Genomic DNA, 14,679 nt, shown 5'->3' with positions numbered 1-14,679 from the left:
GGAGAACATGCAAACTCCACACAGAAACACTATACTGCGCCACTGCTTCGCCATAGAGAAAAACATATACCTGGTGGAATATCTTAGTTTAAATGTCAGTTTCTACTTATTTTGAAGAACTTAGTTTGCGACTGAACTGAAGCGATCTTAACAGCAGGTTGTAGATCAAAGTCTTGCTAACATGATCTAGTTGCTAACATGTTATAGCATATTCATGTTTTCGTAACATATTAGGATGGCATTAGGCTATAAGCCAAAATCAAGTTTAGCTAATTGCTAACATACAAAGGTCATTTATGTGTAAATCAGATAGTGTAGCCGGTTTGTGTATGCCTACAGAATAAACACATTCTGACAAATGCTAATGTCCTATGAGGGCCTAGTAACAGTGGTGATTACATTTAAAATGGATGAAGGATGTTCTCTTTCTTTGTGCTCTTCATTTTGATCATTGTACAATAACAAAGGTGGTTGAGAGCTGTGGAAACAGATTGATGTGCTGAGAGGATCTCCAGAGAAAACTCAGCAAACAATTTTGTGTTTAATAGATGTCTAATAGACATCTAAACATAAACAGCTTGGCTAAAATAAGGCTAAACTTAGGCTGTCAGTGAAAATCTAATAGACATCAAAATATAACCCAAAACTATAGTCGTCAAATAGATTAGACAGACTTTGTGTGTGTAGTCATTGATATCTGTTCATTTGATGACTAGTCTAGTTTTGGCCTATTCTGGGTCATCTATTAAATTTTCACCGACAGCCCAAATTTAGCCTTTTTTAGCCAAGATGACTATGTTTAGACATCTATTTCACATCTATTAGACATCTTTTCAAAACAAAAAATGCTTGCTGGGAAGGGTCTAGCCGCAGACTGAGTGCACATGCATGCTTTTAATGTGTTCACCAAACCCGGCCACTAAACCCAACATCACCAGCTCCATTTAGTGCATGTGTCTGAGAGTGCAAGTCACACTATTGTCTCCAGAAAGTTTGGTTTCTGTTTAGGTGGCAGTCATGCATGAGGGATTGCCTCCATACTTGTATTTTAGGCTTCTTAAAGTGTTTAAAGACACCTTATTCACTTAAAATTATGGAGTCAAACTGTGCTTTCCACTGTGATTTAAAGCTCATTCCTTTTCTTTTCAGCTTAGTCCCTTTATTAATCAGGAGGCGCCACAGCGGAATGAACGACCAACTTATCCAGCATATGTTTTACGTAGTGGATGCCCTTCTAGCTGCAACTCATCACTGGGAATCATCCATACACACTTATTCACCATGCACTACGAACAATTTAGCTTACCCAATTCACCTATAGCACATGTCTTCGGACTTGTGGGGGAAACCGACGCACCCATGATTTAAATCTTTATGAGAATAATACTTTCAAGACCAAAGCTGCTGAAAAAGTGGGCACAAATGCACTCTATTGATAAACTACCTTTATTGATGATAAATAATCATGTCATTTGAAATACTTTTGGTCTGGGTCAGGCTGAACAAAAAGAAATTCCTCCACTGGAACCATTGATCCAGATTTCCAACAACTGTTTCTGCAAGTATACACCAGAACTGTTCCAAACTCCAGTGAAATCTCTGAAAATAATAAAAAAGGTGATTTTATGTGATAAACAAGAGCATTAATGTATATTTAGCCATTCATTGTTGTAAAATGCAAACTGACTGATTAGTTTTATATCAGATGGTTACTTATTTTGACATAATCACTCCCTGACTTTACATTTCACTGCATTTCATGGCTCCTAACACAAATTTGTTAATATTAACTTTTAGGTTCAAGCTCCTCTCACATTTTATAAGAAAAAAATATCCTAAAAAGTATGATAATGGCTTGTATTAAGAATATTTGAAACATTCCTTACCTGAATTTGTGTCTGCACTACCTAGCAAACTGACCAATGCAGGCATGAGCTGAAATTCAAACACTCTCAGACTTCCACAGTGACTGCAGGACGGCACCATTTGACTAGCATTACAAGGTGGCTTCATTATAAATAGAGGTGATCCGTTCCAACTGTATCTGTAAGGCAAGACGTATCACATTTGATTAAAACTGAGTAAATATTAAAATACTAGATATAAAGAATCTCAACTTTTTGCAAACCAGAAGACACTGTGATATTCACACAGAACTCACTTTAAATATGCTCTGCATGGACACTACGTTCTAAATAAAAAATATTACAGCCTTTATTTTTAAGTCTACAGTAGGTTCCATTTCATTTTGGATTGGCCATAACGGAAAAACTGATTTTGGGTTTGGGAATGGAGTCAGTATTGAACACCTTGAACAATACACTAACAAAAAGAATCAGTTATGAATCTTTGAAGGAATCATTTGGATTTGAATCAGACAACACAGCTCACATCGTGTTTTTTCCTGCTGTTGAACATGCTAGCATGCTAATGAGACAAATTCGGACAAAAACGCATAGAAAATATATACTTTTAGTTTAAAATGAATCTTTTTGTAATTACAAATAAGGTCAAACTAAATAAACTTTATTAAGATAAACGTTATGTTGGTTTGAGAATTCCTGATAAGATAGTCATAAGTATGTTTAACACTATATTAGCGGTTAAAATAAATTAATTAAATAAACTAAATAGCCAGACAGATAGACTGACAAATAGATACATATATGCATTTTAGTATCCTATCTAATTTATAATGTTTTAGCACATACTTAGCATGTTCTAGCACAATGCTAACAGGTTTTAACACATTACTAGGATATATAAATAGCCTGCTTGCATGTTTTAGCAAGTTAAGCTAAAATGCTAATGCGATTTACTTGCACATCAGTCTTCCGCCATACTCATTGCTGTTGTATAAGCTACCACACATAATAATAAGATGAATTCTGAAAAAAAAACATACTATATATGAAAACGGTGAGCACTTTATTGCGGAGCAAAAACATTTTCTAGAAGCTAACATGCTTTAGCGCATTCCTTGCATGTTTTGATAACCTATTAGGATGGCAATCTAAGCCATAAGCAAGTTGCTAACATGCAAAGGTAATTTTTTTTTGTTTATTGGATAGTGTAGCTCATAGGTTTCAAACTCAATTCCTTGAGGGTCGCAGCTGTGCACAGTTTTGCTCCAACCCTAATCAAACACACTTAAGCTGCATTTACAATGCAGATCTTGATGGTCAATTCCCATTTTGTGACTGTATGATTTTTTTGCAGACCTGCTTACATCATCTTTTAAAAGTGACTCGTATCCGATCATCTGCATTTACACAGCACACAGCAAAAGCGCACTGACCAGGAAGAAAAGATTAGGCACTGACTAACTGTAAAGTCTAGATCAGATATGCGGCCGGCCGAAAGTGCAATATGCACATTAATAAAGCAGCATTTTTTTTGACACTGTATAACAATAATTAATATTTTTACAGTACTGTGAGGGTTGGGTTTAGGGCTGGGGTTGGAGTTGGCGTTAAAAATACATTTTATTGGGTAATTTAATAGATAACATAACTAATACTCGGTACAACTACAGTTTTTACATAACTGTGATGGTTGGGTTTAGGGTTGGGGTGGGGGTAGACGTTAATAAAATACAACAAATGAGAAATTTAATAAATAATAGAAGTAATTCGCGTTAACTTCCGGCCGCAAACGTATCAGCTCTAGCAACAACCCTGACTAACAGCTAATAATAAGAGCGCGCTCTTTTCTCTATTTCCTGTATTTATTTATTGTTCATGGGGTTTAATTTTTTTTATTCTTTTTGATCAGTTGCTCTTTTACTATAATTTATGGCAGAAATGTTCTCATTTGGCCATTTTCTTTTAATCTAGTACTTTTTAAACCAGTAGGCATCTTTATGTAATGTCCATGGCGTGATTTATGCATGGGATGTATGCAACAGTTTTATTAGTGGCGGATGTTACGCTCTTGCTCTCTCTCGTTAAAATGCATAAATATGTGTGCTATATGGCAATATGAAAGTGTATTTCGTCCTTGTGTATGAGATTTAAGATTTGGGACTCTGCTGAAGTCTGCTCTGATGAAAGTGTCAGAATTGAAGTCATTCGCTATGGTTTTAATGACGCGCGACTCGGATTGACAAGTGAAAATCCGATCTACCTGCCTACACTGCAGACGCGGATCCGATTCATATCGGATAAATTTCCACATAAGAACAATGCCTGAATCTGATTTGAGTAAATCGGAATCCATGTGATTTTTTCCTGCTTACATGCACTTAGGCCATATCCGATCTGTGCCACATGAGTTAAAAAAATCTAATTGAGTCCCTTGAACCATGAAGTGCAAATGCAGCCTTAAACACCTTGATTAGTTGGATAAGGTGTATTTGAATAAAGTTGGAGCAAAACTGTGCAGAGCTGCGGCTCTCCAGGAATTGAGTTTGAGACCTTTGGTGTGGCTGGTTTGTGTGAATGTCTACAGAATTATCGTCAGTCTGGAGCTTCTTTGAACAACATAGCAAGCAAGACAAATGCAAATGTAATCAATCACCGTAACACTTGTTCAGGGCAAAGAGAGATTTTCTTCATGAAACCGGTGAACGTGTCATCTCCATGTTTGGCTGTGCCTTTCTCATATTCCTCCCGAGCTTCACCACTTTCACAACTATAAGTAAATAAGTAAAATGTATGTTTAAGAGAATGTAGTATATATAATTTTATCATATAGTGCAGAATTGATCTTCTTCTTTTCTTTTATTTTAAAGATTCCTGACATTAAAGAAACCCTGAGGGTGCTGTCAAACCTGTAGATTAATTTTCTTCCAAAACAGGGATTAAATTTGTTTTTATTTTTAGTATGGTAATCTTTAACATGGCAAAGTTTCTAAATGAACCAAAATGGTAAAAAAAAAAGTTTCCACAGTTTATTTCCAGCATTTTTCTCACAGCTGTAATACGTCATTGATTTATGAGGATCCTAATAAGGCAATCGCGTTACAAACAAAAAAGACACACTTCAGCTTTGAATAGTGGCACCCACATATATAAAAATCAGTGAGTATGTTTACATGGATACCAATAATCCGATAAGACAATACTCTGATTAGTAGTCCACCATCTCCGACTACAGTCATAATTTAACTAAATAGAAATCAAATGAAGACATGTGGAGTATGCTTATTTTAGTCAAATTATTGAGGTGCAATACAGATAGTAAACACTGCAATCAAACTATTACCGTCGTGTAGGATTTTCGCCACATTTTGCGACAGAGTAGTGTTTACACACATAGCCGAGACAGTGAAGTACCACTGAAGAGTTTTTTTTTGTTTGTTTTTTTTACAAACGACATCCTCTTCCTGTAGTTCATACTCGCATCCAATATCTCATTTGTCACGGGGGGCATGCATGAAATGTTCTTGAATGAAAGTGTAAGTGCTAAACTGCAATTAAATTCGACAAATTAAAAATGAAACACCCAAAATTACATGAAACTCAGAAGAAAATGTGAATAGTGTGATGATGCAATGATGTTAATCGTATTATGTGCTATAATATGTAAAAGGGAATCATGAAAGTAACATTCGAAAAGCAAATCATGTAAACTTCTTAATCATATTATTGTCTTATTCAGATTAAATTCCACATGAATGGAAACTGCGACCGTTATTTTTTCAGAGAATTGGAATTTTAAATGAGCAAAGAGTGGGCGTGGCTAATTTTTTTTTCTACTGCGAGCTGATTGGATGTAGAAAAGTAGGCATTTCATTCAGAAAGATTGAGAAAAGGGTTTGGTTAAAACTAACAGACACCTCCTGCTAACCATTTCTGTTTGTTGAAAAACTGACAGTTGGAGGGGCGTGGTTAAATATGTTAGCCACGCCCAATTCCTAAAATATGCTTAATCTGACAATTTACCTAAAAAAACTGGAAGTGCATTTTCAGATTTCCAAACTTTTTTGGATTAGTTTTGATTTCTTGGGGACTTTAAGGCAAAACATTTGATTACTGATGTCTATATAAACGTAGTCAGTGACTCATTTCAATTGTACAGGAACGTAAAAACATTTCTCATAAATGTTTATGATGGTTCGAGTCCCGACTGAGTCAGTTGGTATTTCTGTGTGGAGTTTGCATGTTCTCCCCATATTGGCGTAGGTTTCCTCCGGGTGCTCTGTTTTCCCCCTGAGTCCAAAGACATGAGCTATAGGTAAATTGGATAAACTAAATTGGCCGTAGAGTATGAGTGTGTCTGAGTGTGTATGGTTGTTTCTCGGTACTGGGTTGCAGCTGAAAGGGCATCCACTGTGTAAAGCATATGCTGGATAGGGTAGTCATTTTTTTTGCTGTGGCGACCCCTGATGAATAAAGGGACTAAGCCGAAGGGAAAGGAATGAGAAATACAATAAGACTAAAATATGGAAATATATCAGATGGTAATTTTAGCCAATAATAATTTTATCAATTAAATGATAATTTTAGCCACGGATAATCAGCACTTATTTGCCCACATTTAGGTGTGTTAAGTTAAAATCAGTTTAAATTAGAATAGATAACTTTGATTTGATAATAATAATAATAATAATAATAATAATAATAATAACAAATGCCAGGTTCCAAAACAAAGATCTAGGTTTGAAAGCACCCTCAGAAAAATCTAAACTCACCTTTGAATCTGTTCCACACTCACTCTCTCCCTTTCCTCGTATTCTCTAAGCAGTTCATTTTCATGATCCATATCTTGAAATCCATCCAAGTCTGTTTCCTCCATGACACTTATGTAGAACGGCTTGAAAACAGGCACATTGTCTGATTGAGGAGCACTCTGATGATCCACACCACCGTCAATGCAGAGCTCCTGAAGCTTGCTGCTGACATCATTTCCTTCACCAACACTGTCAATTGGTTTTTCTACAGCACTGATGGCCACCTCATCGTCCATCCCCCAATCATCAGCTTCCTCGCACCAGTCTGTCCGGGACATTGTAGGTTCTGCACACTGTGTGGTTTTGTGGTCTTGTCTTTCTTTGATGTCGTCCTCCAAACACTGAGAGCGCAGGACAATCCAACTAGGTATGCAGAGATTAAAATTAGAGAGAAAATTTGCCTACAGTTTGCCGAGTTCAGACTGCATGATTTTCAAAGTAGTCGTGTCACAGATGTGTTCACACTGCATGACTGTCTGGGCTAGAGTCTTGTCGCTGCTTTGTTTACACTGCAAGATGGATCGGCGACAGGGGCTTTCACATCGCATGACTTTACAATAGAAAGAATCCCTGACAACTTCGTCCAAACTACGTCTCACAGGCAAAAACACGTAGTATATCTTTTGCTATTAGGCTAACTACATAACAAGAAAAAAGCCTTTAATGGGGTAGCAGGACCGGAGTGGGACTCCTTTTCAGCCCTGGAGTTTCAAGCATTAGACCGGCCAACCTCAGTTTACGACGTAACGCAACATGCTGATCACTGGACCACAATGGCGCTGATACACTTGAGTGGCCGGAATGATAGTTGCATCATCATTACCCTGCAGGCGGCATTTTGCTCATGGGCTGCGAGACAATAAATAAGAAGAGCGGAGCTGCGGCAAAATAATGAATAAAAAGAGTGAGGCTATGGTCAAATAAATAAATAAATGGAAAAAAAAGTGTGACTGCTGAGAGTGCAAGCAGCTAGAAACACCGGCCCTCGCGGCCAAAAAACAGCCCGGCCCACTGGGAACTCACGGTCCTCCCGATTGGCCAATCCGGGCCTGTGGGGTAGCAAAATGTACATAATTGCTCACCTGGGTTTGAAAGCAATTAGCAATATCTCCTCAACCTAACTGTTTTAACTTTCTGTATAAAACGTTAAACAGACACAAACAGTTTGCTCCTGTCAAACCTCCACTAGTTTTTCCTCCATTTCTTGAGTCCAAATAAACCGAAAATGAGCACTTTTCACTTCTCTCACAGCCTACCGCTGGCCTTCAGATACACACACACACACACACACACACACACACTAGTGAATCCTGCTCTCTAATTGGCTGTAGGTGATCGCCGATGTTATTTTCAGTCAAAACTCTTTCACATGGCATGATTTGAATCGCAGACAGCTCCAGATATTTAGCACGCCAAATATCTCACAGGCATCTGCGACTCATCTGTGATTCTCTCAGATCGCGTCTTTGATAGTTCATACTGTGTGATTGTAACTCACATGCATGAGCACCGATTTGCCTGTGATTTCAGGCATTTGTCGCCAATTTCTCAAAACCTGTCGCCGAGTCAGAATCGGGGCTAAAATCATGCAGTCTGAACTCGGCATAAGAGACTAATGTCCTGTGAGAGTAAATGTCCTGTGAGAGACTAGAATTAGTATTGTCATTTAAGAGAATAGCATTAGCATGGTCCTGTGAGAGATTAGTAATGTCCTGTAAGAGACTAGTAATGTCTTGTGAGAGACTAGCATTGTCCTGTGAGAAATTAGCATTGTCCTGTGAGAGAATAGCGTTAGCATTGTCCTGTACGAGAGTAACGATGTCCTGTGAGAGACTAGACTAGCATTGTCCTGTGAGAGAATTGCATTGTCCTGTATAAGACTAGCGATGTCCTTTGAGAGACTAGACTAGCATTATCCTATGAGAGACTAGCAATGTCCTGTGAGAGACTAGACTAGCATTGACCTGTGGGAGACTAGCAATGTCCTGTGAGAGACTAGACAAGCAATGTCCTGTGAGAGACTAGACTAGCAATGTCCTGTGAGAGACTAGACTAGCATTGATCTGTGGGAGACTAGCAATGTCCTGTGAGAGACTAGACTAGCATTGTCCTGTGAGAGACTAGACTAGCATTGTCCTGTGAGAGACTAGTAATGTCCTGTGAGAGACTAGACTAGCATTGATCTGTGGGAGACTAGCAATGTCCTGTGAGAGACTAGACAAGCAATGTTCTGTTAGAGACTAGAATAGCAATGTCCTGTGAGAGACTAGACTAGCATTGTCCTGTGAGAGACTAGCAATGTCCTGTGAGAGACTAGACTAGCATTGACCTGTGGGAGACTAGCAATGTCCTGTGAGAGACTAGACAAGCAATGTTCTGTTAGAGACTAGAATAGCAATGTCCTGTGAGAGACTAGACTAGCATTGTCCTGTGAGAGACTAGCAATGTCCTGTGAGAGACTAGACTAGCATTGACCTGTGGGAGACTAGCAATGTCCTGTGAGAGACTAGACTAGCATTGACCTGTGAGAGACTAGACTAGCAATGTTCTGTGAGAGACTAGACTAGCAATGTCCTGTGAGAGACTAGACTAGCAATGTTCTGTGAGAGACTAGACTAGCAATGTCCTGTGAGAGACTAGACTAGCATTGTCCTGTGAGAGACTAGACTAACAATGTCCTGTGAGAGACTAGACTAGCAATGTTCTGTGAGAGACTAGACTAGCAATGTCCTGTGAGAGACTAGACTAGCAATGTCCTGTGAGAGACTAGACTAGCAATGTTCTGTGAGAGACTAGACTAGCAATGTCCTGTGAGAGACTAGACTAGCAATGTCCTGTGAGAGACTAGACTAGCAATGTTCTGTGAGAGACTAGACTAGCAATGTCCTGTGAGAGACTAGACTAGCATTGTCCTGTGAGAGACTAGACTAGCATTGACCTGTGGGAGACTAGACTAACAATGTCCTGTGAGAGACTAGACTAGCATTGTCCTGTGAGAGACTATCGATGTCCTGTTAGAGACTAGCATTGTCCTGTATGAGAGTAGGGATGTCCTATGAGAGTCTAGACAAGCATTGTCCTGTGAGAGACTAGCATTGCCCTGTATGAGACAAGCGATGTCCTGTGAGAGACTAGACTAGCAATATCCTGTGAGAGACTAGACTAGCAATGTCCTGTGAGAGACTAGACTAGCAATATCCAGTGAAAGACTAGACTAGTAATGTCCTGTGAGAGACTAGAGCTGCGTCTCAAATGGCACACTATACACTATGCACTCATGCACTATGTACTTATGCACTTACACACTAAACAGCATAGTATATGTATGTAGTGTTGTCCCAAATGGCACACTATTGTTTTTTTACTAAGAGGAATTTAAAACCGTTTCCCTGAAATTTGACGGTTGCTAAATGAGTGAAATTAATGACCAAAATATTAAATTATACCTGTCATGAGTATAACCGCATTTACCATCGGGAGGCGCTACAATCACTTTCGTGGGAGAATTTTGCTTTTTTAATCCAAAATAAAAAAAGTTATTCAACATGTGCGCCCGATAGCTCCTTCCGCTACAAAAAACCTGCGGTCGGTGAGAGAGTGAAGTGTTCATAATTACACACTTTATTTTACCAGCTGAATGAGTACATCATTCGGGTAATTAAAGTGCACTTATTATTTTTTGAGTTTTCAGTGTAAACGCACTACTTACACTATTAATACTACAAACTAGCATAAAATAGTGCATAAGTATGCGATTTGGGATGCAGCTAAGCATTGTCCTGTATGAGACTAGCGATGTCCTGTGAGAGACTACACTAACATTGTCCTGTGAGAGAATAGCATTATCTTGTATGAGACTAACAATGTCCTGTGAGAGACTAGACTAGCATTGTCCTGTATGAAACTATTTTAAACCTATATCTAACTAACATACTGGGGGCGGTAATCTGGTCAGAATATCTAGAAAATATTTCTAGAAATAATTGTGAAAACAAAACAAACGTAACTGTTAAATAATCTCTTACGGTATTCTGAAATAACAGAATGCTACCTTTCTGATTTCCCATAGCATTGTGGACTGGTGCAGGCAAAGACATTGATGGTTCTGTGGTAAGGAGATGCCGCAAGAGGGCAGTAGACCTGCACAACGTGAGACAGGCCTCTCTGACACAAACTGCATGAGGGATATTGGAGAGTGATAATTGGAAGCAGGTCCTGTGAAGACAGAATTCAGCAAATCATATAAAACAGCGAGAGTGCCATTTTATGACTGTATTATTAAATAATAATGCATCACCATTCATCATAAAAAGAAACAGCACATTTATTCTGATCCCCAAGAAATCAAAACTAACCATATGATTTTGTTAGCTCACATTGCTAGTTTTTTATTCATTTGTGCATGTCATTAAGAAAAGAAATGTTTGCCATTCTAAGCTTTATTTAAAGTCTGAAAATGCACTTTCTGTTTTTTCCCCAGTTAAATTGTCAGATTACGTCTATTTTAGTAAATGGGCGTGGCTAACATACTTAATTACACAGCTCCAACTGTCAATTTTGACAACCAACAGAAATTTTGAGGCGGAGGTGTCGGTTGTAATAACTCTCCCAAAACCCTTTCCCTGATCTTTTTGAATAAAGTGCCTACTTGACTACATCCAATCGGCTTGCATTAGAAAAAAAAACAAGCCACGTCCACTGTTGTGTCATTTAATATTCCATTTCTCTAGGAATTCCGTCACATTATGGAAAAAATAATGATTGCAGCTTCCGGTTCATGGGGACTTCCATTAGTTGTGCTTAAGTGTTTGCATACCTGGCAGATATTTTGCAATGGCTAGGGCGCACATTCATGAGCACTGTGCGCTTATGTAAACCCCAAATATCCATTTGCAACTTCTTGTGTTTAAAGCTAACTCTGAGGTAATACACTATACACTAAACACTATACTGACATTGAAGAGATGAAACTATTGAATAAAGTCATTGGGCTCTATTGTAATGATCTAGGCACCACAGTCAATAGTGGTCTATTTCAGTTCGTCAAAATAGCAAAATGCCGACAATACACCTTAACACACCTCCTTTATGGACCGGCTTACCCATGAGTCCGCAAAGTGGCGCAAATGGATTTGCTATTTAAACAACGTGGCACAAAATGTAAAAATTACTGTTGCACTGGTCTGAAAATAGCAACAAGTTGCCCAAAACTTGTCTTGCGCTGGGTGTATGATAGAGCCCACTATGTTTGTGTATTATTTGTGACGTGATATAACTGACTTACGTTGCAAATGTTGGTCAGATTTTAATCTAATCTGCAATTATTTAGTGTTATTTTATGTGAATCTTGGATATTACACGAGCACTGATTAGCGTATAGCATTGGTTTGCAACAGGGAGCATGATAGGTTTCCATAACCAAGAATAACATGATTGTTGGTACCAGCTGGAAATGTGATTGGCTGTCATAACCAGAATATTTTGATTCTTAGTAGCAGCTCAAAACGTGTTTGTCTGCTATAATCAAGAATATCCCCAGGTCCTCCTACCACATGGGTGGCTAACCCTGTTCCTGGAGAGCCACCTTCCTGCAGATTTCAGTTGCAACCCATATCAAACACACCTGCCTGTAATTGTCACGTGGTGTTCAGGTCCTAATTAATTGGTTCAGGTGTGTCTGATATGGGTAGCAATTGAAATGTGCAGGAAGGTGGCTCTCCAGGAACAGGGTTGGCCACCCCTGTCTTACCATATTGCTGTACAATAATGTTGATACTTAAGGCTGATTTACACTTCTGCATCATGCGCAATCATATGCTCCGGCGCAGCCTTCACGTGGTCGCATAGCCCTCATTGTGACTGACGCCGATGCTGACGCGCATCTCTTATAAAATGTAACTACACGATGCAATGATGCAAACTGTAAGTTCTGTGATTGGTCTGCTTGGTCGCTATAACCAGTGTGGGCTGGACTGTGAGCCGCGCAAACTCGTTGGAGCGATTGTTTACAAGTGTCGAGTCCTGTGAAGAAGCTCCAGATGGAAACTTTTGTTTTGTGTTTACCTTACGATTAAAGTTGGTGCACACTCGCCAGCTTCCGCCTCTGAATGAGCGAGTTATAGCTACTTGTACATTAAAGTAGCGTTTCGAAAAAAAATGCTCAGCACAGAGGAACATAAAAACCTACTGCCAGCTAGCGTTTCGCAAGTGTTATTGTAGAGCAAGACAAACAGCACGCAGAAGAATAAATGCACGACTAGGTAGGCAGGTCCAGTGGGTTACGCCGGTCACTCGACACAGAAGTATAAATCAGCCTTAATGAGGGAAACAGACATTGTTAAGGAATAAAAATACAGTATATTTGAACAGGGTCATTACGTTTTGAGAGTAATGCATGCAAACCTTTGTGCACAACTCAGTTAAAATTATATTTAAAAGGAAAAAAGTAATACTATATTGTATAAAAATATTACATTATCGTTCACACTTTAATACTATTCACACTGTTAACTAATGGCATATTACCTGTCTATTAATAAAAAAGTAATATATTTTCAAAAAAGTATGACCTTATGCTACATCAATAATCTTACCCAATACCTAAACCAAACTACTACACTGTAAAAAAAATGCAGGGTTCCACGCAATTCATTTATGTTGGCCCAACACAAAACGATTAAGTTAACTTAACACTTTTAACAAATTTATGAGAATCGAACATAAAAAATAGGTTGCTCCAATGAAATCGCAAGAATTGTGTTGTTTCAGCTCATTTTAATTAAGTAGTTTAAACAAGTAAAACAATATTTTTTGTGTAACTTACCTTAATAACTATTAATAAGCAGCATATTAGTAGTTTATTGAGCTAAAAACAATAGCGTTTTCAATAGTGAAAATATGAATCATCACCAGGAACTGTTTGATGGCTATAAATAACCTGTGTTATCTACATGCTGGTAAATTAACAGCCAACATTACTATTAAACTATTTCTTTAGCCTGTGTAATATAATCTTTATATATCTGATTACCTAAATAAAGTACCCAAAACAAATTCCTTGTGTGTGTGAAGCACACTTGGCAATAAAAACTGTTTCTGATTCAAAAGTGCGGTTCAAAAGAATCGAGCCAGCCAGGAGTCGAACCTAGAATCTTCTGATCCGTAGTCAGACGCGTTATCCATTGCGCCACTGGCCCGTTGGAAGACTACAATGTTTATACGAAAACTGACCTTAGCGTTCAAACGTCTTCACAATACATATTAAACTAATTTACCATAATTATGCAAGAAATATGAAATCACCTCGCTTTAAAACAATTCAAGAATGTTTTCAGTTCAAGTTGTTAGTATTACTCGAGCGTAATATAACTAGTTAGCCATAGTTAGCCAACTAGCTAGCGACAGATAGCCTACTTTTAAGTATTTTCCCCTGATAATTACGTAAACAATCAAATGAATTTAATTTCGCTCAATTGTCAAGCATATTTCAGTATACTCACGGATTTTGGTAACACCAAATAGCCACGTAACGTTAAGTTAGCTGTCAAGCGAAGTTTAGCTTTCCTTAGTTAGCATAGAGCATGGGTTTAAAACAAATGACATTCCCTTTGACGTTACCGGTCTGTCTCCAATTTTGTTGGTGCAGTAGGATGCGTTTTTCTTCTTGTCAATCGCTCCATCGCATATTCCTATAAGAACTGTCTCGTGTATTGATGTCGCCATGCTTATGAGCAGAAATCATCAGTCGAGTCCGTGTGCTCTCTCAACACGTGGAGACTTCAGTCAACACTCAATGCCTTTTAGTGAATCCTTTTTATTTATTAAAATTAAAACATGTTTTCGAATCATTTCTGAAGTAAGTCGATTGAAATGTGTTAATAATAATAATCAGCGTTAATGTAAACACAAAACTTTTTGTTTTAAACGTCTGTAGTTGTATACACGTAATATATCCGACGACTTATTATCTGAAATACAATGTCTTTATACGACTTATCTAATCTGGG

At 38.2% G+C, this 14,679-nt stretch overlaps 1 protein-coding gene and 1 non-coding gene across 10 annotated transcripts; both read right to left on the bottom strand.

Annotated features, from left to right (window-relative positions):
- Positions 1-1,430: 1,430 nt before the first annotated feature.
- On the bottom strand, positions 1,431-14,464 carry pdcd2l (programmed cell death 2-like). 9 transcript variants are annotated; one of them, XM_087310500.1, is made up of 7 exons: positions 14,173-14,464; positions 9,628-10,888; positions 8,946-9,366; positions 6,635-8,621; positions 4,519-4,632; positions 1,887-2,044; positions 1,431-1,599 (listed from the first exon to the last, which is right to left on the bottom strand). In XM_087310500.1, the coding sequence occupies exons 4-7, from the start codon at positions 6,949-6,951 to the stop codon at positions 1,469-1,471; spliced, it is 720 nt and encodes a 239-aa protein (XP_087166626.1). In that variant the 5' UTR covers positions 6,952-8,621; positions 8,946-9,366; positions 9,628-10,888; positions 14,173-14,464; the 3' UTR covers positions 1,431-1,468.
- trnar-acg (transfer RNA arginine (anticodon ACG)) lies at positions 13,797-13,869 on the bottom strand. The gene has a single exon. It is a non-coding gene; the product is annotated as a tRNA-Arg (tRNA).
- Positions 14,465-14,679: the final 215 nt, after the last annotated feature.

This window comes from Danio rerio, chromosome 25, assembly GCF_052040795.2.
Source record: "Danio rerio strain M-AB ecotype USA chromosome 25, GRCz13ab, whole genome shotgun sequence".
Classification (NCBI taxonomy): domain Eukaryota; kingdom Metazoa; phylum Chordata; class Actinopteri; order Cypriniformes; family Danionidae; genus Danio; species Danio rerio.
This window is presented reverse-complemented; position numbering and strand designations above follow the sequence as displayed.